The sequence below is a fragment of the Etheostoma cragini genome, chromosome 16 (genome assembly GCF_013103735.1).
Source record: "Etheostoma cragini isolate CJK2018 chromosome 16, CSU_Ecrag_1.0, whole genome shotgun sequence".
In the NCBI taxonomy this organism is placed as follows: Eukaryota; Metazoa; Chordata; class Actinopteri; order Perciformes; family Percidae; genus Etheostoma; species Etheostoma cragini.
The window spans coordinates 5196450-5220607 of NC_048422.1; the positions used below are offsets into that span (position 1 = coordinate 5196450).

General features: G+C 40.3%; 2 protein-coding genes across 9 annotated transcripts in view; one reads left to right on the forward strand and one right to left on the reverse strand.

Moving 5' to 3' along the window:
* Nucleotides 1-14861, forward strand: part of tjp2a (tight junction protein 2a (zona occludens 2)) — a 46789-nt gene extending 31928 nt beyond the window's left edge. For 5 of the 8 annotated variants that reach the window (XM_034895482.1, XM_034895483.1, XM_034895476.1 and 2 more), the window contains 18 exons: nt 975-1086; nt 1583-1713; nt 1825-1909; nt 3898-4048; nt 4485-4593; nt 4702-4921; nt 6517-6704; nt 6810-6905; nt 7129-7208; nt 7290-7500; nt 7890-7990; nt 9707-9931; nt 10080-10184; nt 10573-10773; nt 10995-11009; nt 11213-11290; nt 12965-13050; nt 13156-14861. In XM_034895482.1, coding sequence (XP_034751373.1) covers nt 975-1086; nt 1583-1713; nt 1825-1909; nt 3898-4048; nt 4485-4593; nt 4702-4921; nt 6517-6704; nt 6810-6905; nt 7129-7208; nt 7290-7500; nt 7890-7990; nt 9707-9931; nt 10080-10184; nt 10573-10773; nt 10995-11009; nt 11213-11290; nt 12965-13050; nt 13156-13312 — 2351 coding nt within the window. In that variant the 3' untranslated portion in view covers nt 13313-14861. The remainder of the gene's footprint in view (nt 1-974; nt 1087-1582; nt 1714-1824; nt 1910-3897; nt 4049-4484; nt 4594-4701; nt 4922-6516; nt 6705-6809; nt 6906-7128; nt 7209-7289; nt 7501-7889; nt 7991-9706; nt 9932-10079; nt 10185-10572; nt 10774-10994; nt 11010-11212; nt 11291-12964; nt 13051-13155) is intronic. The other 3 variants (XM_034895477.1, XM_034895481.1, XM_034895478.1) reach the window with 2 other exon arrangements.
* Nucleotides 14862-15438: 577 nt separating this feature from the next.
* LOC117958836 (amyloid-beta A4 precursor protein-binding family A member 1-like) overlaps nt 15439-24158 on the reverse strand; it is a 30107-nt gene continuing 21387 nt past the window's right edge. The window contains exons 9-13 of the mRNA XM_034895485.1: nt 19203-19382; nt 18232-18444; nt 16904-17023; nt 16556-16696; nt 15439-15948 (exon numbers count right to left, since the gene is read on the reverse strand). Coding sequence (XP_034751376.1) covers nt 15877-15948; nt 16556-16696; nt 16904-17023; nt 18232-18444; nt 19203-19382 — 726 coding nt within the window. The 3' untranslated portion in view covers nt 15439-15876. The remainder of the gene's footprint in view (nt 15949-16555; nt 16697-16903; nt 17024-18231; nt 18445-19202; nt 19383-24158) is intronic.

Here is a 24158-nt window from a genome sequence, read left to right on the forward strand (position 1 = left end):
TATATATATATATATATGTATATATATATATGTATATGTATATATATATGTGTGTGTGTGTGTATTCTCTCTATCCACTGAAATGTAAACCTGATATTTAACTGTAGCAATGTTGAAGATGTTGTTGTTGTATTTGTCCATTAAACTTGTCTTTCCTTCATAAAATAAAAGGTGTACAAACACATCAGGTTTTATTATTTAAATGTGTACACATATTTGACAAAGCAGTACTAGAACTATGAGCTAACCAGAGATTCACCATACTATCATTATTCTTTCACCGTCATGATTTCTCACTCTTTTATACCTGGTTTTAATGTCACATGACCGGACAGCTTGCTGTGATTGGTAGGGACCAATCTAGAAAAGTGGTGTGAGTGGATTGTTCACTGACCAAATGTTTACAGGGGGGGGATAGCTGGAAGACTTGTGACCCACTTTCTCTGGTTGTGGGACTCTGTGTGTGTGTTTCTGCATGTGTGAAAATGCTCCCCCACCTTAGGCAGGGTGATCTAATCCCCCATCATAATCCTGCTAGTGGATATGACAAAATTTCATTATAAGGTTGGCACCGCAGCAGCCCTCTGGTTTTTGCCGTCCAGTATGCGTCTCTGTAAAGACCTCTGAGAACAATAGGGACGGTTTATATGTGTGAGGAGTTTCAGCTCTGCAAAGTTTAAATCATCTTATATATGTATGCTAAAATACAAATAATATATCCTTTGTATCAAAACGTCAAGATCCTTGGAGTGGGTAGTACATATTATGACTGGCCCCTTTCCCGCTTCTTTGACCTGTGGGTCATTTGCATTGTGTGAAAGCATGTTATGTAATTTAAGAAGATATTATACATTTTACTTTTCCAGGCATGTGTTTAGTCTCCTTTTATCTCTATTACTTGAACATGAAAGCAATATGAAACCCAAAGGCATCATAGGCACCTTTTTGAACTTGTTTGTTCATGTGTGTTGCAGATATCTCCGAGATTGAGTCGTACCGCTCCTACTCTCCACAGGATGACAGGCGGGGCCACCACTCCGACCTCTCCTCCCACTCCTCCAATGAGAGGCTGAGAGAAAAGCCCAGGTAAGCTGTCATTAAATCTAGAACATGGGAAGTAATTATTTCCCCTACCTGAAGTTTAAAGGCTTAATATTGTGTTGTTCTTAACACAGGAAAGCCACAAAGAGTCCTCTAAGATATCCCCAGTCATTTTATTTTTCTGTGTGTGTGATTAATACAGCAGAATCTGGATATGCAGGATTATATTTTTCTGTTTCATGGAGCTAAGCCAACCCATCAAATTAAATTAAATAGATTTACAGTGGTGATCATTATGATTTTTTTTCTTTTCTAATATTGGATTTTAATCAGGAATAATTTATTTTTTCCATTTCATCAACTAAGTGCTATTAATTTTAGCTGTATATATATTTTTTATCAGCCATTTTAGTCTTATCCTGATAGTTTCGACTGACTTTGGGGACTCGGGTTTTGAGGGTTATTGAGGGATGACATGGAAAAAAGGTCCTGAGCTGAACTGACAGACCTATTCTAATACTTTAATTTGTAAAATTACCAGAGAGGACCCACCCAACAGACTGGCAAAAATGGGCGCCATGCCAACACCATTTAGAATTCCAGACAAGGCTGTAGAAGACACGCCACCTTTGTCAACAGAAAGGGAGGAGCCTCGACCAGAAACGCCCCCAGGTACACGTTTCTCCTTCTGTGTGTATAAAGCTTTGATCATTAACCAGGTTTAAGTAGATGTAAATGCTGCAACTTGTCAATAATAACATGATTTTTTTTCTGTGTCTGCAGTACTAGCAGCTGCTCTAGTCCCAAGGTTTCATGCTCCTCCAAAGGTTCCCCTAAAACCAAGCATAGAGGACCAGAACATATATGGGTCAGTATACCACAAAATACTTATTCAGGGTGACGCTGTCTAGACTTTTGACAACACATTCGTTCATCTCTCTCTGTGTTCATCTGGGTCCGTCCATTCATTTTTAAAGTTTTGTTGAGGTTTTATACAATTCTGTAGCCTTCCGGTAGTGTTCATTACATATTTACCTCCAAACATTCATATTTTGGTGGAAGGAGGTAATGTTTTAACGTCAAAATGCAGTTCCTTCTAAACAAATATTCATGACATGAAATACAGTTGAGGCCTAATTTATTACCCCACCAGGAATTATGGAACTTTTCCAAAAATTCTTCCCAATGTTTGCAGCATTGATACTACTTGATATAGTCAAAGATTCACCAATGGTATTTAGTAACTTTTGGTACATTTTCAATCAAGACATTTTAATTAACCAATCAGCTTTCAAACAACACCTGTGCAGTCAATTGGCTTCCTAACAACACCTGAGCGTTCAGTCAGCTTAAAAGGACCCAAAGGAACAGGTCACTTGAACACATTATTGAGAGCCTATTGAAAACTACTACTACGACTGTATTTACTCACCATGCCAACAATTGTGGAGGATCATGATCATTTTCAAGCGTTTCACAGTGTCTAGAACCAATGTATGTTGCTTCATTGCCAAGTACAAGGAGACGAAATCTGTAAGAAACAAACCTGGGCGTGGTCGTAAGTGCAAGATTTCAAGAACTCTGGAGAGATAAATAGTCAGAAATGTCAGCAAGAAGCCCCGGACATCTGGCAAGATGATTGATGCTGATCTGGTCTCTTCCGGAGTGGATGTTTCAAGGAACACAGTTGTGAGGGCTCTTCATCGTGGTGGACCATCATCGCAGAAGAACCCCTTTCCTCAAATATCTGCACATGTCAGCCAGACTCAGGTTTGCCCTTTGAAATTTGAAAGGCTAAAGATGAGTTTTGGAAGTCTGTGCTTTGGTCGGATGAGACTAAACTGGAACTGTTTGGGCAAATGGATGTTGTTTATGTTTGGCAAGGAAAGGGAGAAGCCTTCAACCCTAAGAACACAGTTCCTACAGTTAAACATGGTGGTCAGAGCATCATGCTGTGGGGTGTTTTGCAGCACAGGGAGCCTTGTTCGGGTGCATGGCATCATGAAAAAAGAAAATTGCTTGAAATTTTAAGGGGTAATATGCAGAAATATGCTGCTAATAGTCCATCCTTAGGTCGTCGCTGGGTTCTTCCAACAAGACAATGACCCAAAGCATACATCGAAATTGGTCAAAATGTTCCTGAAGGATATCAAAACCAAGGTCCTGGAGTGGCCTGCACAGAGCCCAGAAATTAATCCTATTGAGAATCTGTGGCGGGTGCTCAAAGTGAATGTCCGTGCTCTGAAACCACGCAACTTGGACCAGCTGGAACAATTTGCAATGGAATAATGGGCCAAAATCCCTCAGGAGACCTGAGCCAGCCTAGTAAAGAACTTTGTCAGTTGTGGCTCAGAAAGGGTACAATATTGACTATTAATGGCCTGGGGGCTAATAATTTTGGACGTCTCATTTTTGCCCTTTCTTGTTTCAGTAAAATATCTTAGTATGTCTTTATGTTGAAAATAATAATAATAATAACAATTTGAGCCTCAAATGTAGCTTTCTGTACGGTGACTTTGCTTCAGAAGAGTACAGTAACTTCAATGGCAGTCAGCACGGCTCCATTTTGGTAGAAGCGTACAGGGAGCTAAGCAATGTTCTGCTTTGGACGGGTACGAGCAACACATTTCTTGGTCACTTAAAAAAAAGGACCACCAAAAAAAAATCTAAAGCTTTACCTTATCATCGGACAGCCTTTTCTAACGGGGAACTAAAGCAGTTCTCATTTGAAAACCACGAAAAGGACACAGACCTAGCCTTTAAGCTAGAGACCCATTGTGGAAACTGTGTATGAAAGAATTTCCTTTGTCTTTCCTTTATGTATAAGTAAAATAAGATCTTGCTTTCATCGCCCAGGCCAAACACAGTGATGGTGCGTTTCCAGAAAGGTGACAGTGTGGGTATGAGACTGGCAGGGGGAAATGATGTTGGCATCTTCATTGCTGGTGTTCAGGAGGACAGCGCAGCTGAGCAGGAGGGTCTCCGCACAGGAGATCAGATCATGAAGGTGAGACTTATCAAACAAAAACAGCAGATGAAACATTATTTTGATTCAATAGTACAAGACATGGAATTAATTAATCAGGATCCCCATTAGACTCTGACCAGGGTGTAAGCACCAACTATTGAACATTACTAACCCTAAAGATAACATAATGCCAAAAGAATAATAAGAGAGAGGCAAAATTTAAATTATGAATAAACAAAATCATTAAAGGTATAATCCATGTTGTAAATGTAAACCAAAGGCAGGATTAGAATCTGCTATCACCCCAAACATTGATTGACAGAACTGGAAAGTAATCAGCCCTTTTTTCTTGCTCAGGTATCTTATTCTTTTGTGTAAAAATGTCCTATTTGATCGGCAGGTTATCTTGTATATAGTTCTTTTCTATGCTATACCATTCTCTTTTATGGTATCTCTTAAATGTTGTCTGTTTCAGGTGAACAACATGGACTTCAGAGGCATGGTGCGTGAGGATGCTGTCCTCTACCTCCTGGAGATTCCCAAAGGAGAAGATGTAACCATTCTTGCTCAAAGCAAACCTGAAGGTACTATACATGTAGCTAGAGAATTGTAATGGAACCCCAATAGAGCCCTGTGGTACACAAATCCACTTTACAGGAGATGAATTTAGTTTAATTTGTTTTCTGTTTCAGTATATGATGACATTCTAGCATCTGGCAGAGGTGACTCTTTCTTCATCAGGACCCACTTTGAGTATGAGAAGGAGACCCCTCAGAGCCTTCCTTTCACCAGAGGAGAGATCTTCAAAGTGACGGACACACTTTATGATGGCAAACTGGGCAACTGGCTCGCGATCCGCTCTGACAAAGACAACCAGCTGCGGGAGAAAGGAATCATCCCCAACAAGAGCAGGTGTGTGCAGGGCTTGTGGTATTTGTTAAAGTAAATTGTCATGACATGTGTGCTTCTGTAATGTTCTGTAGTGTTGTAGGTCATGCTAGCCAAATTAATTTCAGCCATTCACTGGCTTTGGAGCAGTTAACTGCATCATCTGATCAGCTCAAGCGTAATGCTTCGGTTCTTATCTGTTTTCATCACATGCTCAGGGGTCGAGTGATGTGATGAAAACAGAAAGGGTCATTGGTCACCGCAATCAAATACACCTAAGGAAGGCCAAATTACCGGTGTAACGGTAAACCATGGTCAAAATGTTGACGGTAACAATTACCTTTTTAATTAAAATATCCTTATCGTGGTGGATTACCACGGTGTGGAAACCCTGGGTTCATTCTTCCCAGCTTCATCCGAGGCTCCTGAAGTTGCCACGCAGATTGTTAAATATTACTTGTGCAGCCACGTGTTGACACTCAGGTTGTGTTAAGGCAGTTTGCTAGCAACCTGCAATTGTCAGTAAACAGACTGGCCTGTGGAGCCACGTGCGTAGCTATTAAAGGTGTATTACACTGTTTTCTCCGTCATGGATATGTGTGCTGTAATAATAGATGTGACTTATTCTCAGTTTGTGTTTCTGAGCAATATGTTACATTTACTTTAATTATAATAGAGAAATTAATGTAATTCTTAGTATTTTTTCTTGTTATATTCTGGTGGCTATAACATTCAGTTTTGGTAAATAATGCTCATAGTACATCAGGTGCATTATTTATTATATTCTTCATGTTGGAGTTGTAAATATATATTCCTGATATCAAAGTAGGGGGCGGCTGTGACTCAGTGGTAGAGCAGTTGCCTGCCAATCGGAAGGTTGGTGGTTCAATCCCCGGCCCCCCATGTCAAAGTGTCCTTGGGCAAGACACTGAACCCCGAGTTGCCCCCAATGCTGTGCATCGGAGTGTGAATGTGTGAGAGTGTTTATCTGATGAGCAGGTCGCACCTTGTACGGCAGCCTCAGCCATAGTGTATGAATGTGTGTGAATGGTGAATGTATGATGTAAAAAGCGCTTTGAGTAGTTGTTAAGACTAGAAAAGCGCTATATAAATACAGCACATTTACATTTACAAAGTTGGACATCTCTGTTCAAGGGCCAGTGTTTCAGCAGCCAGTTTTCAATAGTTTAAAGCCTAATGCCTATATTTTTTTAATATAATAAACACTTTTTGAAAGTATTTCAGCTTGTGTAGGCCTATCAGTGCTTTAGAACATATTGAACACACTTTTAAAAATACAGCGATAATACCATGATAAATTTGGTCACTATAATCGTAAGGGTACATTTTCAGTCCATTACATCCCTAGCTGTGTCTTATTTGCATTATTAAAGCAGATATATGGGGCATTAAGCTGTAGACTTTACCTTCTTGAACATTCACTTTTTGTCCTGAACCAGCAACTACATGGACGTGCAGAACTTTTTTGAACTTATCTCTGCTTCATCCAGAGTCAAAACAATACAGTGTGGAGATCTGTTTTTAAAAAATATATAAATATAGACAATTTGGTTATAGACATAAAGATGACTAAAGCTCCTTTTTATTTTGCCTTAAAGAGCTGAACAAATGTCCAACGTCCAGAATGCTGCTCGGGTAGCATCAGGCAATGACAGAGGAGACTTCTGGAGGCTGAGAGGTCAAAGGGCGGCGAAGAAGAAAGACTTACGCAAGAGTCGAGAGGACCTGAGCGCAGCTCCAGTCACCACAAAATTCCCTGCATACGAGAGAGTGGTCTTGCGTGAAGGTACCCAAAGAAGTTGTCTTCTGGTCACTTTGCAGTGTCTCACTATATTTTGGCTGCTTTTCCTGTTTGCTCGTGACTAAATTGTATACTGTTTATTTTGTTTAGCTGGTTTCAAGAGACCAGTGGTGATATTTGGACCCATTTCCGATGCTGTGAATGAAAAATTAAGCAATGACATGCCGGACGAGTTTGTAGTTGCCAGTAAGTGCTTACCTTATCACCTCTTAAATAAAATTATTTGTTCGAAATTGTACTGTAGCACACTTTGTTGTAAAACATGTACAATGTAGATAGTTAATAAAGTAGTTGAAATGTATTTTAGGATGAAAGATTATTGCACATGAACATCATTCTGCATTGTGATTTTTTTTCTCTCTCTCTCTCTCTCTCTCTGTCTCTCTCTCTCTCTCTCTCTCTCTCTCAGAAACTGAGCCCAAGGATGCAGGAAGTGAGAAATCCTCTGGAGTGGTGAGACTAAACACCATCAGACAAATCATTGAACAGGTATGGTATACTAGGAAACATTACAGTTTAATGAAAATGCTGCTAGATGACCTAACATTCAGCACCTCTCTGTTGCTTCAGGACCGTCATGCTCTGCTTGATGTGACTCCCAAAGCTGTGGACACTCTGAACTACACCCAGTGGTATCCCATCGTCATCTTCCTAAACCCAGACAGCAAACAAGGCGTCAAGACCATGAGGAATCGCCTCGTACCCGGATCTACCCGCAGCGCACGCAAGCTGTATGAGCAGTCCGTCAAGCTGAGGAAGACCTGCTCACACCTCTTCACTGGTAGGTTTCACCACGAAAGTGGCTCGTGCTTTACATCAATAGTGACTCGAATAATAAATCTAGAAGAGTTAAAAGGTGCTGTACCTGATAAATCAAGGTCAATAGTAGGAATAGATAACAATCTCAATTTAAAGAGCAAAAACTAATTACAAAAGATAAATGGGGCTAGTTTTTTAAAAGACGGTGAGAAAGGATTGAAGGATACTTCAGCTATCATACCTTTCCTTTTCTTGTGTATAGATTTAGCTGTTTTCAGGATTTGAAGACTGTTATTGTTTTCCCAGCCTCAACTTAAAGTGAACCACTGCGGTGACCCATTCAGAATCACAGATTACCTGACGCATTCTTGGCCTAACTAGTGTCGTCATTGTTTTTGTGTACTCGTTCAGCAACTGTCAACCTGAACTCAGCCAATGACGCATGGTACGGCAGCGTGAAAGATTCAATTCAGGAGCAGCAGGACAGAGCAGTGTGGGTGTGTGAGGGCAAGGTAAGTCTTATCTGTGTGAATGACACACTGCATTTCTCAAAGATTGACATGAGTTTAAGGGGCTCAGAGAATAACATTTTATAATATATGCGGGGTTTATACAGGTGCTTGAAATCCTTGAAAATGCTTGAATTTTGATGTTGTGTTTTCAAGGTTTGAAAAGTGCTTGAATTTTGGATAAGCAAGGAATTTGCAGGCTAAGTGACTGAGCTTACTTGGTGTGATAATGTCATGTTAGTATTGCAGTGTTTTCTTTAGATCTTTTTCCCCCAGAGGGCTTGTGTGCTAATGTTAGCTACCTACCGTTACCTTCGAAACCTTTCAGACGGTACCGTACCTACCTGAAACCGGAGTTTTAACAGCTCCGCTCTTTATACACACAGTTTAACAACAAAATGCTGAGTGAACATTTCTATCTACGTAGTTAGTAGCCCACTGAAAGGTGGAGGACGGCCTTCTGTAATATTTACACTGCTCTATTCCAGTAGATGCGTAGACATGTCTTGGCAATGGAATACTTTTTTCCAATTTAATATAGATACATTTTCAGGCTGGTTTCTGTGCACTGTCAGTCTTCTGGGTTAAAATGGAATTACAGGTTGGTTGTTGTTGTTTTCACTGTCTCAGATTTTGTTCAAACCTTGTAGCTATACATCAAGACTGTGTCCCAAAACCTAGGCCTATAAATTATTTCTGTTCAAATCCTATGTCTTCATATTCTCAGACCTTGAAATTACCTCAGTTTTTCTGGCCTGGATATCACATTATCTGAAAAGAAAAATCTGGACATTAATATAATGGAAGGTATTATTAGAGAGAGAGAGAGAGAGAGAGAGAGAGAGAGAGAGAGAGAGAGAGAGAGAGAGAGAGAGAGAGAGAGAGAGAGAGAGAGAGAGAGAGAGAGAGAGAGAGAGAGAGAGAGAGAGAGAGAGAGAGAGTCGAAGACAAACCTGTCAATATGACTGAACCATTACAAGTTTGAACAGCATGCCCTAGATTTGGAAAAACATGTTAAAAGAGTGACATTAATGTTAGCACAAACTGTGTACATAATCTAAGAGGGTGCAGTTGTTTTCCTGGATTTCGTCTGATTGGACACAGAATGACCCAGCTGCACGTCATATGGTTCAAATCCCCCCACTCCACTCCTTAGCTGTCTCACTGTATTTTATGTAATGAACCATGAATAGATTCAAAATTTTAAAAGTGATAATTCAGGATTCATACAGCTACATAGATAACTGACAACTATAATTTTCAGCATCTTACTGATAATTGTATTGAAAATAAACATAATTAATACAAATTAATTGTTTTTACATTGACTCAGGCAGGTTAGATAGATTAGATAGAAGCAAAGGCCACTTAGACAGTGATACATTTTGAAAAATAAAAAAATATGTGATCCTTCTGCTATTACGAAACACAGTGTTGGCTGTTTATAGCATTATGTCTGTTAATGTGATAAAAACATAATATTAAACATTATTAAAAAAATAATAATTTTGATTATGTATTGGTATGTAATTTGCGGTGGTGGAAGAAGCTTTAAAATGGACCTTGACAATGCTTGAATTTGACCTTGGATAGACCGTGTGTGTGTGTGTGTGTGTGTGCGCGCGCGCGCGCGCCTGTGTGTGTGTGTGTGTGTGTGTTAAGTCGTGTGAGTAAAACTAGATGCAGTATTGAGTTCCTATTTTTACTTCTCCTCCGCAGTTGGACGGTTCAGACGAGGACCTGGATCTCCATGACGACCGCATGTCCTACTTGTCAGCAATGAGCGCAGACTACCTGAGCATGGACAGCCGCCTAACCAGCGACTACGAGGACACAGCGGATGAGGGCGGGGCTTACACGGACAACGAGCTGGACGAGACATTGGACGAGCCCCAGCCGATGTCGGCCATCAGTCGATCATCAGAGCCTGTACTGCCAGAGGAGGTGGGAACGCTGATCCGAGCTGATGCTGTAGGGAATACCGCACGGTGTATACTGTAGGAGGGCCACCCTTGGAATTCTCAGCATTGTTTCCATAATCTTTTCCTGACATCCCACGTGTGTGTGTGTCTGTGTGTCTCTGTCTGTTTAGAAGCCTCATCCCGAACCCCGAGCTCGTATGAGGAGGGCAGGGAGCAGAGAGATGCTGAACAGAGAGCCCAGCCCTCCTCCCCCTTTTACTCCCGAACCCCCCAAGGTGAGATTCCCCCACCCAAAAAAAAAAACTCTACGTCACTTCATCTACAGTACGCTTCTCGGTAATGAGTAAAAGAATAAGCCCTAAGTAAGTTGTGCAGGTTCTGCTGATAATGTCTCGGGCTGAAGATTTTGACAAATACACAATGTTGAACCTCAGATGAAAAATCTCCAAAATGCCCCAGTCTGAATCATACTAATATAAGCCCCGAAGAGAATTTCATATATACCAGTGAGGATATTTGTACCTAATACTACAGCTTTTCCATGTGGAGGGGGTTTATTTTGAAACTGCGGAAGCAGACCATCCTCACCCAAACCCTGGCGGGCAGCTGTGTAAAGGTTTCAGATGGTCCAAAATAATCACAAACATTCTTTTATTGTGACAGGTGCGGGTTCAGAATCGGACTGAGTCCTCACGCAGCTTTGACTCCCACTCCAGCAGCACCATCAGCAGCGATGCAGCCGGTGTACACAAGCCGCTTCCCCCTCCTGTGGCCTTGAAGCCCACCATCCCCCGTACAAACCAGCCGCCAGTGGCGAAGGAGCCGGGGGAGGAGGATCCCGCCAACAAATCCTTCCTCGGCAAGGTCAGTGTTATCATATTACATTTTAGACCAACAAAAAAAGTTACATAAAATTCCAATGCTGATCTATCAAATATCCCTTTGAGAAAAAACTTTTCTTTGCTTATCCAGCATCTAGACAGTTTTTCTTGGTGTTTAAGATGGAGCCTTTGACTCAAGTTAATAAATGATTATTTACTTTAATTTTCTTCCTCTTCAATTTCTTTGCTTCTGATATGAAATAGAAAATGGGTGACCAGGTAACTGAATGTGTCTGCACCTGTCTTAAATGTTTGTAACCATCCTTTTTAAATCCATAATTATTCATCATCTAATATTATGTTCTGCCATCTTCATTTCATGAAGTCATGAAACTCAAATGTTTCATTTGACAGTCCCTTATGCAGTATCTACTATTTATCATCAAAAATGGAACTTTAAGTAAAATGTATTTTTCTCATAGATCAAAGCGTTTGAGAAGATGGACCACCTGGCCCGGGCTCAGAGGATGCTGGAGCTGCAAGAAGCAGAAAACGCTCGAGTCAGTACCATTTTTATTCATATTACGGCCTCAAGTGTGATCAGCTGTTGTGTAGCTCTGCCCTGATACTTTATGTACTGTAATCGATCAGTGTTGTGTCTGCTTCATATTTTGTAAGCGTACGTGATAGTTCAGAAGCCAAGTGATTACAGATTTTTTTTTTACCTGTTACAAACCTATTTTGTGGGCTACCAGGACAGGACTCATGGTCAATAACCCTCATTCATATAGAATTATACCTAATATTTGAGTTAAAAAAGACGAAATTATGAATTATTTTATAGTTAAAATCAGAGGTACGCACAGATGAGTTTAGTCATGAATAAAAGTGATCAATTGTATTTGCAAAGAGCATGTTTTTGTGGTAATTTGGTTAAAAAGAAACCCAGATTTCAGATACAGCCAGTTTTTAAAGGCGGCAAATGTGACCCGAGGACAACAGGAGGGTTAAGAGGTTCTGAAGTGTTGGTCCACAGGCACGCAATGCATTAATATCAGTTAATTAATGTAGTGGCTCCTTTGGAATTTATTAAAAAGTGTATTTGTTTGATAGGCATGAATAACAATTCCCTTAGCTGAGCTTTACAAAGTGTACAAAGCCAGGAAAAAAAGCATATCATTTATTTATTTTTATTTTTTACCCCTTTCTACCTCCCGCCCCACTCTTGAGAGCTCCCTTTGGCTTTATCCGCTTGGGGGAGAAATGGCAGCGAGATTAAAGCAATTTAATTGTGTGCGTTAAATTAATTCATGAGGTTTCTTTTTCTTTGTCAAAATGATCCAGAGCGCAGGCTTCTGGTTGATCTCTTCGAGTGTGGCGTGATAGATTCAGCCCATACCTGGGTTTAATTGTCTCAGCATCAAATTCATCACAGTTTCCTCTCTCCCGACAACCACTCCGGTGGTTATGGAAAACTGAGGGAATTTCTCTAGGTGGGCTGGTTAGAATGTTAAAGAGGAAGAGAAATTACACTGAAGTTCCACATCAAACGCTTGACGGCATAGTTCAAAGAAAAGAAGCCAGCAGAGAGGAATGTGTGCACACACACACACACACACAAAGGATACAGTAGGTTCCCATATCTTTAAGTCTTTAAGGACTTACAGGGAGAGAGTTACTGTTTGCTGTAATCATGCCTCCATGAAAAATTGCAAAAAACAAGGTCACCTGACCAAAAAACACATTTTACTGAACTACATCTGGCAGTAGCGCTGCAGTGGCCATTCAAATACTTGCAACAACTTTACGATAGATGACTTTAACTTTAACGTTGTGACAGAAGTAAAATTGTTGTGTATATATATATTATAAACTGCTATGCAGTGTTTTAGGACTTAAAGCCAATAAAAAATACCCACTTGATTAGTTTATCTCAGATTAGCCTCAGCTAAACTTTAAGATGTATTTTTTACAGATCAAGGACTTTTGTCCCCCATCACTTTAGGAAGGGAGCTCTTTACAGCTACCAATAACTCTTTCTATCTACATATGGCCATGTGAGTATTTTTGTAAGATATGAACTCTTATTTTTGTAAGATATGAACTCCTGGTTTACGTAAACCCAGTAAAAGAAAGCTGCAAAAACACTTCTGGCCTTTTGGATATATGTTGGAATGTCTAACCCTTTTGATTAATTTTGACATATCTGGGTCCGCTCTCTTCTCTCTGAACAGTTGGAAATCGCCCAGAAGCATCCAGACATCTACGCCATCCCAGTGAAACTGCCAAAACCCAACCTCAACCGGCCTCAGCCAATAGGGTGAGAGCATCACTCGTCATAGTAAAAATGACATATTTATTAAGATGTTGTTAAATTTTAGTCCCATGGAAAGGAAAAGCCAACTGTCTTGTCTTGTCTGTCTAGATCGAGCTCCAACCCCGAGCAGCAGCAGCCTCCCTTCAGACCGTACTCGGAGTCCAGAGGATACGAGGACGATGAGGCGGATTACCGCAGGCAGCTGGCCGACCAGACCAAGAAAGGATACTACAATCCTCAGAAATACAAAGACACTGAGCTGTAGGCTGAGAAACCAGGAAGTGGCATCATCAGCTCATCTGGACTTCTCCCTACATTGCTACAAGCAGACAGCGTTGTTGCCGTGGTGACCGCTCATTCAGCACTACGTTGATGTAAACTCTCAGAACTTTTGTTTGTTGTCAAATTCCTGGAAAGAGGTTTATTTTCAACACTAATTTCTGACACTTTCAATACACACACAATATTCTTACAAAGAGTTGTACTTTGGCAAACGAAAAATTAACTGATGAAACTGACGTATCTGTTATTTCGCTGTGTGTATATATATTCTTTTTTATGACAGACAACAGAACTAGACAGCAACTAACCAATCAAGGCAGCAGTAGAACAGGAACTCCCTCGTTATCTATCAGAGAAGTCTGGTGGCTTTGAAGAGACCATAGATAACTGCTTCAGTTAGAGGGGCCATCTGACGGCAAGGTAAAGCAGGAAAGATATTCAGATTATTTCTTAGTTGCACGCTTTCTTTCTCAGAGGCAAAGCGATAGTTATTTTGAAGGAAGGAAGGAATTTGAATCATAGGTGTTATCTATCGGTATTATATTACGGCCATGAACCAATCAGATTGCTTGTTTTAAACCACCCGTTTTATATTTACAAATATAAATCTCCTTGTACATTATGAGGAAGGACACATGGCCAGCTACCATCTATGTAATGATCAGGGAAGCCTTTGAGGATTCTGGAAATGACTAGAACATCAGCAGGTCACCTTTTGGGTTTGTCAAAGATATAAGAAATATATATAAAGGAAAACTCTTACCTCTGTTACTGGACTGTAATAGCAAGAGTGCTGCAAGCAAAGCATAAATATAGTACTGTAGACTGTGTACGGTATCTACCTTTTACTTCCTGTTGAGCACATATGTTTGTATGCCTTCACCCTGTACTAGCATGTTTCTGGCACACGCAAGAACAGCGTGTCAGTTTGGTTTGTACACGTCAGCAGCCGCTTGACGTCAAATAGGTGTTGGTCTTCCTCTTCTTGTTACTGTCCTGCCAAGTCAAAAAATTATTGTACTGCTCTACATCCCTGACCTGACATTTCTACGTATCTATACACGCACACACACCCACTACACCACATTATGTAATATATGTGCATTCTTTTCAAGTGCCTTGTAGCTCTGATGTTAGCTTGGGGTGGGAAAAAAATAAACTGCACAATGTTCTTAAATTGACAAAATAAACTCCAACTTCTACTTCTGAGTTAAAAAACATTTGGAAGTCATAATGACAAGATAACATGTCTTTGTAAATTTGGGAAGTTGTGCAGGAGCATGTAAAGCATTTCTGTATATTAATCAGCTGGAAGACACGGCAGATAATGATGTCACAGCCTTCACTGTTAGAATATAATCATGTATGGAATATTCAGATGATGGTGTGAAGAATCACGAAGAGGTTCAGCACAGCTGGGGCCGATGTGTGTTATTGTCTTCATGAGCTGCTTGCCACCATAGACAATAACATTGTTGTGGCATATATGTTTTTATATTAATTATGATAAACTCAGTCAAGTCTTTGTACACGGGAGCATCTGGAATGTGGTGATGACAATCATTGTTCAATTTCTTTTAAATGTCAGTCTGTTAATTTTCTCATTTTTAGTGTGTGATCTCCTTAGCATAGACTAGTGGGCAATTCAAATAAATAAATCTCTTTTTTACATTGCTTTTTTTAAGTGTGTCTTCTTGAAAGGGTCAGGTTCTAGTGTTTTGTGGAGCAGTTAGAGCGATTAGGCCAGGGTATGCTCCAACCACATGTTAAGGCCAAAGACCTACCTGTCACCACGTACCAAAGCTGCTGAAATATCTGTGCTGTCACTGTGAGGCTAGGCGTGTCATAATTGTTCAGATGGGTAAAGCATGTAGTCAGGATTTAAATCTGTCAAGCACTGAAGTGGATGGACACTTGAGTGGCTCGCGACAATTGGAAACCCAGGGAGACAATAAAATGAATAGTAATCTTACGTTGTGAAAGTATTTTAGAAAGATAACGGCTGGTTTCAAAAGGGTACTTGCATTACCTTGACGCAGTATTTTCTTGTCGCTTATATTTTTTTCTTAATTAGCCGCCTGCATTCAGCTCAAATCCTGTAATAAAACAAAGCAGAATTTTCTTTAGAGTTTATTCAGCAGAATCGTACATGCATTCCTCTTTCTTCAACTTGACCTCTTCAGTTTAAAAGTGAATTTATTGTCTGGGTTGCCCTGACAATGTATAGGTCCAACATGATTAAAGTACATTCAGATATTAGTTATTTAACCAAAGGAAATATTTACTCCGTTTGCCACCTAAATATGCACAATAAAATCCACGATTTCTCTTTGGTGAAACATAACACGTCACATTAACACTCGGCCTAGTGAGATAATCTGTGTTTCTGCTGTCAGACTGTGGATGCATGTGTTGACATACGTGTACTGTACAGATTAAGGCAAGTCAAGTGCTATCAAACAGAATACAGAGGAGAAAGGGATTTAAAACAACTGAAAGATGGCTAGACAGTAATAAAGAGAGAGAGTGATGAGCTGTAGTGAGTGTTCAGATGTAGATGGGCTGCTCCTGTGCTGTCAGCAGACGGTACATGGCTGCAGGCATCGTCTTCATGTGGATCTGGAGCAGAAAGAAACCGCATGACGAAGTTACAAATGAAAACCCAAAATGGAGAAGTTGCTTAAAGTAAACATTTCCATTCATGAATTACTACTTGTACTATTTTTTTATTTTTCTTCAAAAATATTTATACTTATTCTTTTTAACATCTTTAGAGAATGCATTGATCATCACAGCACGCAAAATAAAAGTCATGGACAGAACAAACTGAGGACTGAGTTGTTTTTAAAGCCTTTCCAAGAGTTTGTCCTGAGTGTGGTGCTAGATCAAATAAAAAAATTAGGATTCCTCCTGTGGGATATGGGAAATTCTACAATTAATTTCATTTAAATTTGGCCATACATTTACTTCTGGGGACCATAAATACTGTAAACTCTTAAAAGAAAGTGGACAAACAAACCGGACCATGTTTCAGTTTGATCTGGACTGAGACTTAGTTTGGATCAAACTCAAAAAGTCCAGACCAAACGAGGTAAGTGTGAAAGCCCCCTAACGCTAAATAAAATAAGAAAAACAACTACACACTTTATGGAGGAACCAATGGTTTGATATGTTTCAGACATTTGTTACCTTGATTTCAAAAAGAGACATTCACAACTCCTCCTACCTCTCCCATGGCGTTAGACAGAATCTGAACAATCTTCTCGTGAGGCGTCGCCACGACACTCTGGCTGTTGATCTCGATGATGCGGTGGCCAACGCGGACACCCCCCCTCTCAGCGATGCCTCCCCTCATCAGGCTGCAGATCTGTTAAAAACACAGGAGTGGACTCAAACTGCTAGCTGTGGCAGAGGATAATATATTTAAGCTACCGGTGCCAGTAAAACCAGTATATGTGTCCTTACACATAACAATTGGTGCTCCAAGTCTGTGGCCACGAAACACCCTGGTTTCAGAGCACTGTTAACTAAATAAAAGCTCTCTAAGAAAGAGAGGAGCAGCGGCCATACTCACGATGCCATTCTGGACGCTGAAGCCCAGCTGGTATCTGAGGTCCGGCCGGCGGATGAGCACCATGGTCACGGGAGGACACCGCACGATGTTCATCTTGATCCTGCACTGACTCTTGAGACCCTGAGGGAACAGAGTCTGGTTAGCTACAGCAGACAGGCATCCCAAAGGTAAAAACACAGTAAAATACATATGTGTGTGTGTGTATTTATATATATATATACACACACACACACACACACACACACACACACACACACACACACTCAGTAGAACAAAAAGAGAGGTAGTTACTGTTACTATGGTACAACAGGACTAATGGTATGAAAGGGATCGCCCTGTTTCCCAGCATTGCACTCTAGTGGGTCGCCAGTAGCAGTTTCTCTCACGTGACAGCTGACAAGCAGAGAAAACTGGCTACGCCCTCCTACAACCACGATGGCTGCACCTGATTGGATAAAGGCTTCACGGCTGCTCCCGGATTTTAAAAAACAAACCCCATATTGGCGGCTTGTTTGGAAAAACTTTCCTCTTTTGATCTAAATCTCTCTTCAATTCAAAACATTTTTTTTTTTTTTTTTTTTAAAGGGTGTCAAGCTAAACTGCCCGCTCCTAATTTGCATTCAATTCAATCCAGGAAACTTTATGCAAATGAGTGGGCGACGCCCCACTTCACCAAAGTCCCTGTGACCCTGCCAGAAGCACGATTTGCACGACTGCTCCCAGAAATTATTAAAATTGAATGCCATAAAAAACAAATCTAAAAGATTCTGACCATCCAAGCGATATTTCTCAGACAGCATGTGTTTGTGGCATGTCCTGCTGCCTGGTGCACAAATACTGTTGTCTGTAAATCGTTTTGAGTCGTTTTAAACAGAGGTTTGAGTGCCCAGCAATTTTATATTAAAAACATTATTTTTTGTGGTTGCACCTCAGCTTTGTTCTTGGGACCCACATGTATACCTATAAAACGGTGTTAGTTTGAAGGTAATAATCTTATAAAAAATGTCATCTAAATACAATCATTACAGTGAATTTTGACCAACTGCCACTTGTTTCAAAGCCACGATGTCTCTCTCTCTCATGGGTGGGCTAAATTCTCTGGGCGGGCAAAGCAGAGAAAGGAGAGGTAACCTTGCCTGGAATCTGAATTCTTGAATCTGAATTTCAGATCAAGCCCATCTGAGCATTTAGATATTACCCAGGGCTCGGCTTACACCTATCGTCGTTTCTTGCCACTGGGGGAACTCATATTATTGTTAAAAAAGTGAACTTTTCATGGAATCTAAAGAATGGAAGGAAAAAGTATTGAACTGTGATCAGCAGCTTACCTTGATGATGCTCTGACAGGTGCTAAGCGGTAAACCCACCAGACTCGTCCCGTTGATGGTCATGATCTGGTCTCCGATGTTGAGTCGACCGGACTTCTCAGCCGGACCAGCATGCATCATGCTGGCGATGATGACGGTGGGGAGGATGGACCCCCAGCCCGACTCCACTATCACCACACCCAGAATCTCTCCTTTCTGCTTCTCAATGTAAACCTGCAGAGAACCACGCACAGCTTCGTTTGGACAACTGTCCAAAGACTCTGAATATTCATTTGGAAGCGAAACAAGCTTTCCTGTTGCTGGAAAAACTGTGGAAACAAGCTTTACTGTTAAGGTTCAAATCTTTAGAGCTCTCCTAGGTCAGTAGCAGCAGTGGAAGAAGTATTCAGAACCTTAACCTTAGGTAAAAGTACTAATACCACACTGCAGAAATACTCCTTTACAAGTAAAAGTCCTGCATTGAAAATGTTACTTAAACATAAAAGTACCTATCATCAGGAAAATGTACTATTAAACGTTAAGTACTTAATGTTGAAAATTCCTTAAATAATCAGCAGTATCATGAACATGATGATCAGTTTTGTCAACTGGTTTGGTTGGGTATTTTAATTCATAATAAAACATTGTATTTTTTAAACTACGTGTGTTTTGTGTAAAGTAACTGTCTAAGCTGTCAGATTAATATAGTGGAGTAAAAGTAGAAAAGCGGCATGAAATGAAAAGACTCAAGTAAAGTAAAAGTACCTCAAATATTTACTTAAGTACAGTAATTGAGTAAATGTAGTTAGTTACATTCCACCACTGTTAAGTAGTCCTACAAACTACATCAAGGAGTGACGCTGCCCCCCCCCCCCCCCTCTGAGCTTCTCGCGGCCAAATGCCAGTCCTGAAAAACGCGAGCCGACAGCAGACAGAAATGCCCCCCCCCCCCCCCCCCCCCCCCCCCCCCCCTCCCCCGCTGCTTCACCTACATCTCTGCAGTTCTCCGACTTGGAGAAGTGGATGAGGTCGTCGTTGTACATGTCCTGAGTGTTGAGCAGGTCGCTGTACTCCCTCTGGCTCAGATCCTCGGGGTCGATGCCATTGGCCCTGAGGAACTCCTGGTAGGCCACGCTGAAAGACTGACCGATGGACTGAGCAATCAGCTGGGCCTGGAATTGGAGGGAATGGTCATTTTTTTGTGTCACTATCAAAGAAAAATATTGAAATTAAATGTTTACTGTGTGTTTTTTGCAAGGACCTGTACCAAACAAAGATTTTTTTCTCTTTGTCGTGAGGATAGGATTTGGAGGCTGGGACATCTCTACAGAATTAGAATGGTTTGACCCATATTTTGCCTTTAAAAAAATAGTTTGGCGCCCCCTGCAATTTTGGATATTGCAAATCCGAATTCGACAAAATCGGGATTAATTGTGCAACCCTGGTTTATATCAACTTAAAGACACGGACACATGCATTCACTACAGAGCTCGTGAGGACCCTTGATTGAAATAATGTACATAATGATTTGACACTACAAAACAATTGAATTGAACTGCTGACATGATTGGGGTGTGGCTTGAATGCTTTGAGCTGTTTCACCTCTGCTCTTACTGATATTGAGGTGGGAGAGGCTCAGCTGTTTACCATGCAGAATTACCATGGACTAATTGGTGGGTGGGTGACTGGAGCTGCTCCCCCCGCGTCTCCACCCTGGATAAGAGGACGAAGATGGATGGATGGATGGATGGATACTTCGTGGGATGTTCACAAATGTTGGCACACCGCACCCAAACATAATGAAGTGGATTAGCTATGTGTATGTGAGTGTTCACTATAAATAATACACAACAAGGTGTTTTTTAGCAATGACAAATGTTCCCAGATTTGAACATGGTGAGAAACACGTTATTTTTATTGATTTAGGAAAGAGAAACACATCTAAATGAATAAAACTGAGGTTGTAATAATTTTTTTTGGACATGGTATTATAAGACTTTTTTTCTTTATGTATTACTATGACAGTTTAATCACTTTTTAATAATACTGTGGTATGAGTGTTTTGACATACTATACTATGACTTTTATTGAAATATTATTTTATGACTTTTGTCCCTCTTTCTGGTGTATGGTTGCTCAGAGGTTAGTGCTACTTCAGTAAAAATCAGCAAGTGGGCGCTGCAGACTCCAACCTTGGTTCCACCACCAGTCTCGGCTGGGAGATTCACATTTATATTTCTTTTTTTGACATCTATACTATGAACTTTTTAGACGTACTAACAACAACTTTTTCGGAATACTATACTGTGACTTTTTATTTACATTTTTTGACATACTATACTATGACTTTTTTCAACATCATATACTATAATATGGTGTATGGTGTCTGAGAGTTTAGTGTTACTCCAATGAGTACCATCAAGTAGACTCTGCAGACTCAAACCCTGGATCAACCACTAGGCTGAGCATTTAACTTTATTAATCACTTTTTTCAACATAGTATGACTTTTTTCGACATTCTATACTATGAGCTTTTTAGACGTACTATACTATTACTTTTTTTATCATTTTTTAATGACACACTATATTTTGAGCTTTTATCACTTTTTAATGACATACTATACTATGACCTTTTTTGACAAATGACATATGACTATGGTGCATGGTGGTGTATGCAGACTCAAACACTGGTTCAAACACTAGGCTGGGAATTTCACTTTTTAATTACCTTTTTCAAAATACTATACTATTACTTTTTTTGACATACTACTAAGACTTTTTTTTAAGCACAGCTCTATGATAGATAGTGGTTCAGAGGTTAATTATACTACACACAGAAGGCAAAGGTAGGCATTGCAAACTGATGTCCTGGTTAAATCACCAGTCTAGGCTGGGACTTTGCCTTTTTTATCCACATAATATATTATGAGGTTCTTTGGCATTCTATACTTTGACTTTTTATCACTTTTTAACAACATATTCTTAGACATACTATACTATGAAATATTTTGACATGCTATGACTTTTTTAATCACTTTATTCCAAATGTTATGCTATGAATTTTTTTAAAGTAAATTCCTATGTTGTATGATGGCTCAGAGGTTAGTGCTACTCCAATTAGAAACAACAACTCAGAACGCTCAGACCCTGGTTCAATCTTGACTGACACTTTAATTGACATACTATACTATAAAGCTTTTTGACATACTATACTATGGTGTATGTTGGCTAAGAGGTTAGTGGTACTACAAGTAGGGTCCACAGTCTCAAACCCGGGTTCAATCACTAGGCTTCTACATACTATACTGACTTTTTCGACATGCTATACTATGACCTCTTTATCAATTTTGTTGACATACTATGACTTTTTTAAATCACTTTTTTCGACATGCTATACAATGACGTTTGTTGACATACTGTACTTCCTTGTATGGTGGCTCAGAGGTTTGTGCTCCTCAAAAAATAATCAGAGAGGAGGTACTGCACACTCAGACGCTGGTTCAATCACCAGTCTAGGCTGGGATGTTGCTACTATACTTGAACCTTTTAATCACTTTTGTTGACATACTTTACTATAACTTTTTTATCACTTTTTTCAACAAATTATTCTATGACTCTTTTAATAACTTTTTTCGACATGCTATACTATGATATTTTTTGACGTGCTCTACTGTATTGTATGGTGGCTCAAAGTTTGGTCCTATACCAGATAAAAACAGTAAAGAGGCACTGCACACTCAGACCCTGGTTCAATCACCAGTCTAGGCAGCGGCATTGCTACTTTAAGCTATTTAGACATACTACACATTGACATTTTTCGACATACTATGACTTTTTTGACATACTATACTATGACATTTTTATCACTTTTTTCAACATACTATACTATGACTTTTTTAATCACTTTTTTTAACATGCTATGTTGTATGCTATATTTTAACTATGATAATTTTTGGCATTCTGTACTATTGTGTATAGTGGCAGAGAGGTTTGTGCTACTCCAAATACGTTACCTTTCCAGTCAACATGCTATACTCTGACTTTTTTTGACGTACTATACTATGACATTTTTATCAATTTACCGACATACTATAAATAAATTAAATAAAAGCAGCAAGTAGGCATAGCACTCTCAGACACTGGAAGCGACTTCCTAAAGCGCTGTGTTAGCTAGCTGCGTTAAGCTGCGAGCTGAGGTTGGAACTCTTTTATTTGCCACAAGTTCGCAACAACCTCGACCCAAAGTTATATTGTTTTTAGAGCTTATTTTTTTGTAGGTGGCTGTGATGTGGTGCTTACTTAAACAAACATTTTCGCGCCAGTAGATTTGGGAAACGATTTGAAAATCGCCAGGGATATGTTTGTGATTGTGTGACAAATCTGGTGCCACAGGCAGCCCAGCGGCAGCTGTTAGGTAAACACAACGTACGGACACCTTTTTCAAAGTTTGGTCCTATACCAAATAAAAACAGTAAAGAGGCACTGCACACTCAGACCCTGGTTCAATCACCAGTCTAGGCAGCGGCATTGCTACTTTGAGCTATTTAGACATACTACACATTGACATTTTTCGACATACTATGACTTTTTTGACATACTATACTATGACATTTTTAATCACTTTTTTAACATGCTATACTATGATAATTTTTGGCATTCTGTACTATTGTGTATAGTGGCAGAGAGGTTTGTGCTACTCCAAATAAAAGCAGCAAGTAATGGTGCCACAGGCAGCCCAGCGGCAGCTGTTAGGTAAACACAACGTACGGACACCTTTTTCTTTCTTTAACTGTCTATGACGGTAACCAGTTGTTGTGGAAACCAGTAGGGGTATCACACCGGGCCGCTGTGTGGCCTGGCGCGGAGAGAGAGTAGAGGAGAGATCCCACACAGGCACGGCTTTACAGACAAAATAGGTCATGTAACGCAAAATTTAACCATATCCATACAAACAGCACTGCAGTGGATGCGAGGATATTAGCACCGGTGTGTCCTAGAGGAGCTAACAGATGCTACTAGCACCGACAAACACTGCTCACAGCTGTTGTCTGAAAAACAACAGACGGGAGAAAGTGTTGCGTTTACTGGTAAACTGGTAAACCTTGAGACCGACGTAGAACCGACTGCTATCTGTTGAGTTTTCCTCCCGTTACTCTGTCCTCTGTGACTGTCTACATCTAAAACTAAGCTGCACAGGATGTAGGGAACTACTCTGACTGGCACATGATCAGACAGGGGTTTACGGAGCGGTAGATGGGCTATTCAAAAAACCCTGAGCGTTCTATGAAATGACGCTTTAAAAAAATAATCGCTCGATCACGCAAATTTGATCGTGGGAAGTCAAAATCGTGATCGCGATTACATTTTGATTAATTGTGCAGCCCTACGACATACTATACTATGATGTTTTTTAACACACTGCATTGTCTTGTATGGTGTTTCAGAGGTTGGTGCTACTCCAAATAAAAGCAGCAAGGAAGCACTGCACGCTCAGACCCTGGTTCAGTCACCAGTCTAGGCTGGGATGTTTCTACTATGAGCTATTTGGACATATGAAAATTTTCTTAATTTGAATGATAATAAAACGGAGTGTATTATTTTTAGTACTCCAGGCATGCAGAATTGCCCGGCTGTGAGTTTGGGAGCTCTGGCATCTTGCACGAGATCTGCGGGTTACTTATGACTGCAGCATGAAATTTGATAAGCAGATAATTAACGTTGTTAAATGAGCTTTTTCCAGCTTCGCCTGCTGGCTAAAGTTAAGCCCTTTCTGAGCAGGCACGACCTAGAAAAGGCTATTCATGCTTTTATCAGTTCAAGGTTGGACTACTGCAATGCCCTCTATGTTGGTCTGAATCAGACCTCCATCCAAGGGGCGGCTGTGGTTCAGTGGTAGAGCGGTTGCCTGCCAATCGGAAGGTTGGTGGTTCGATCCCCGCCCCTGCAGT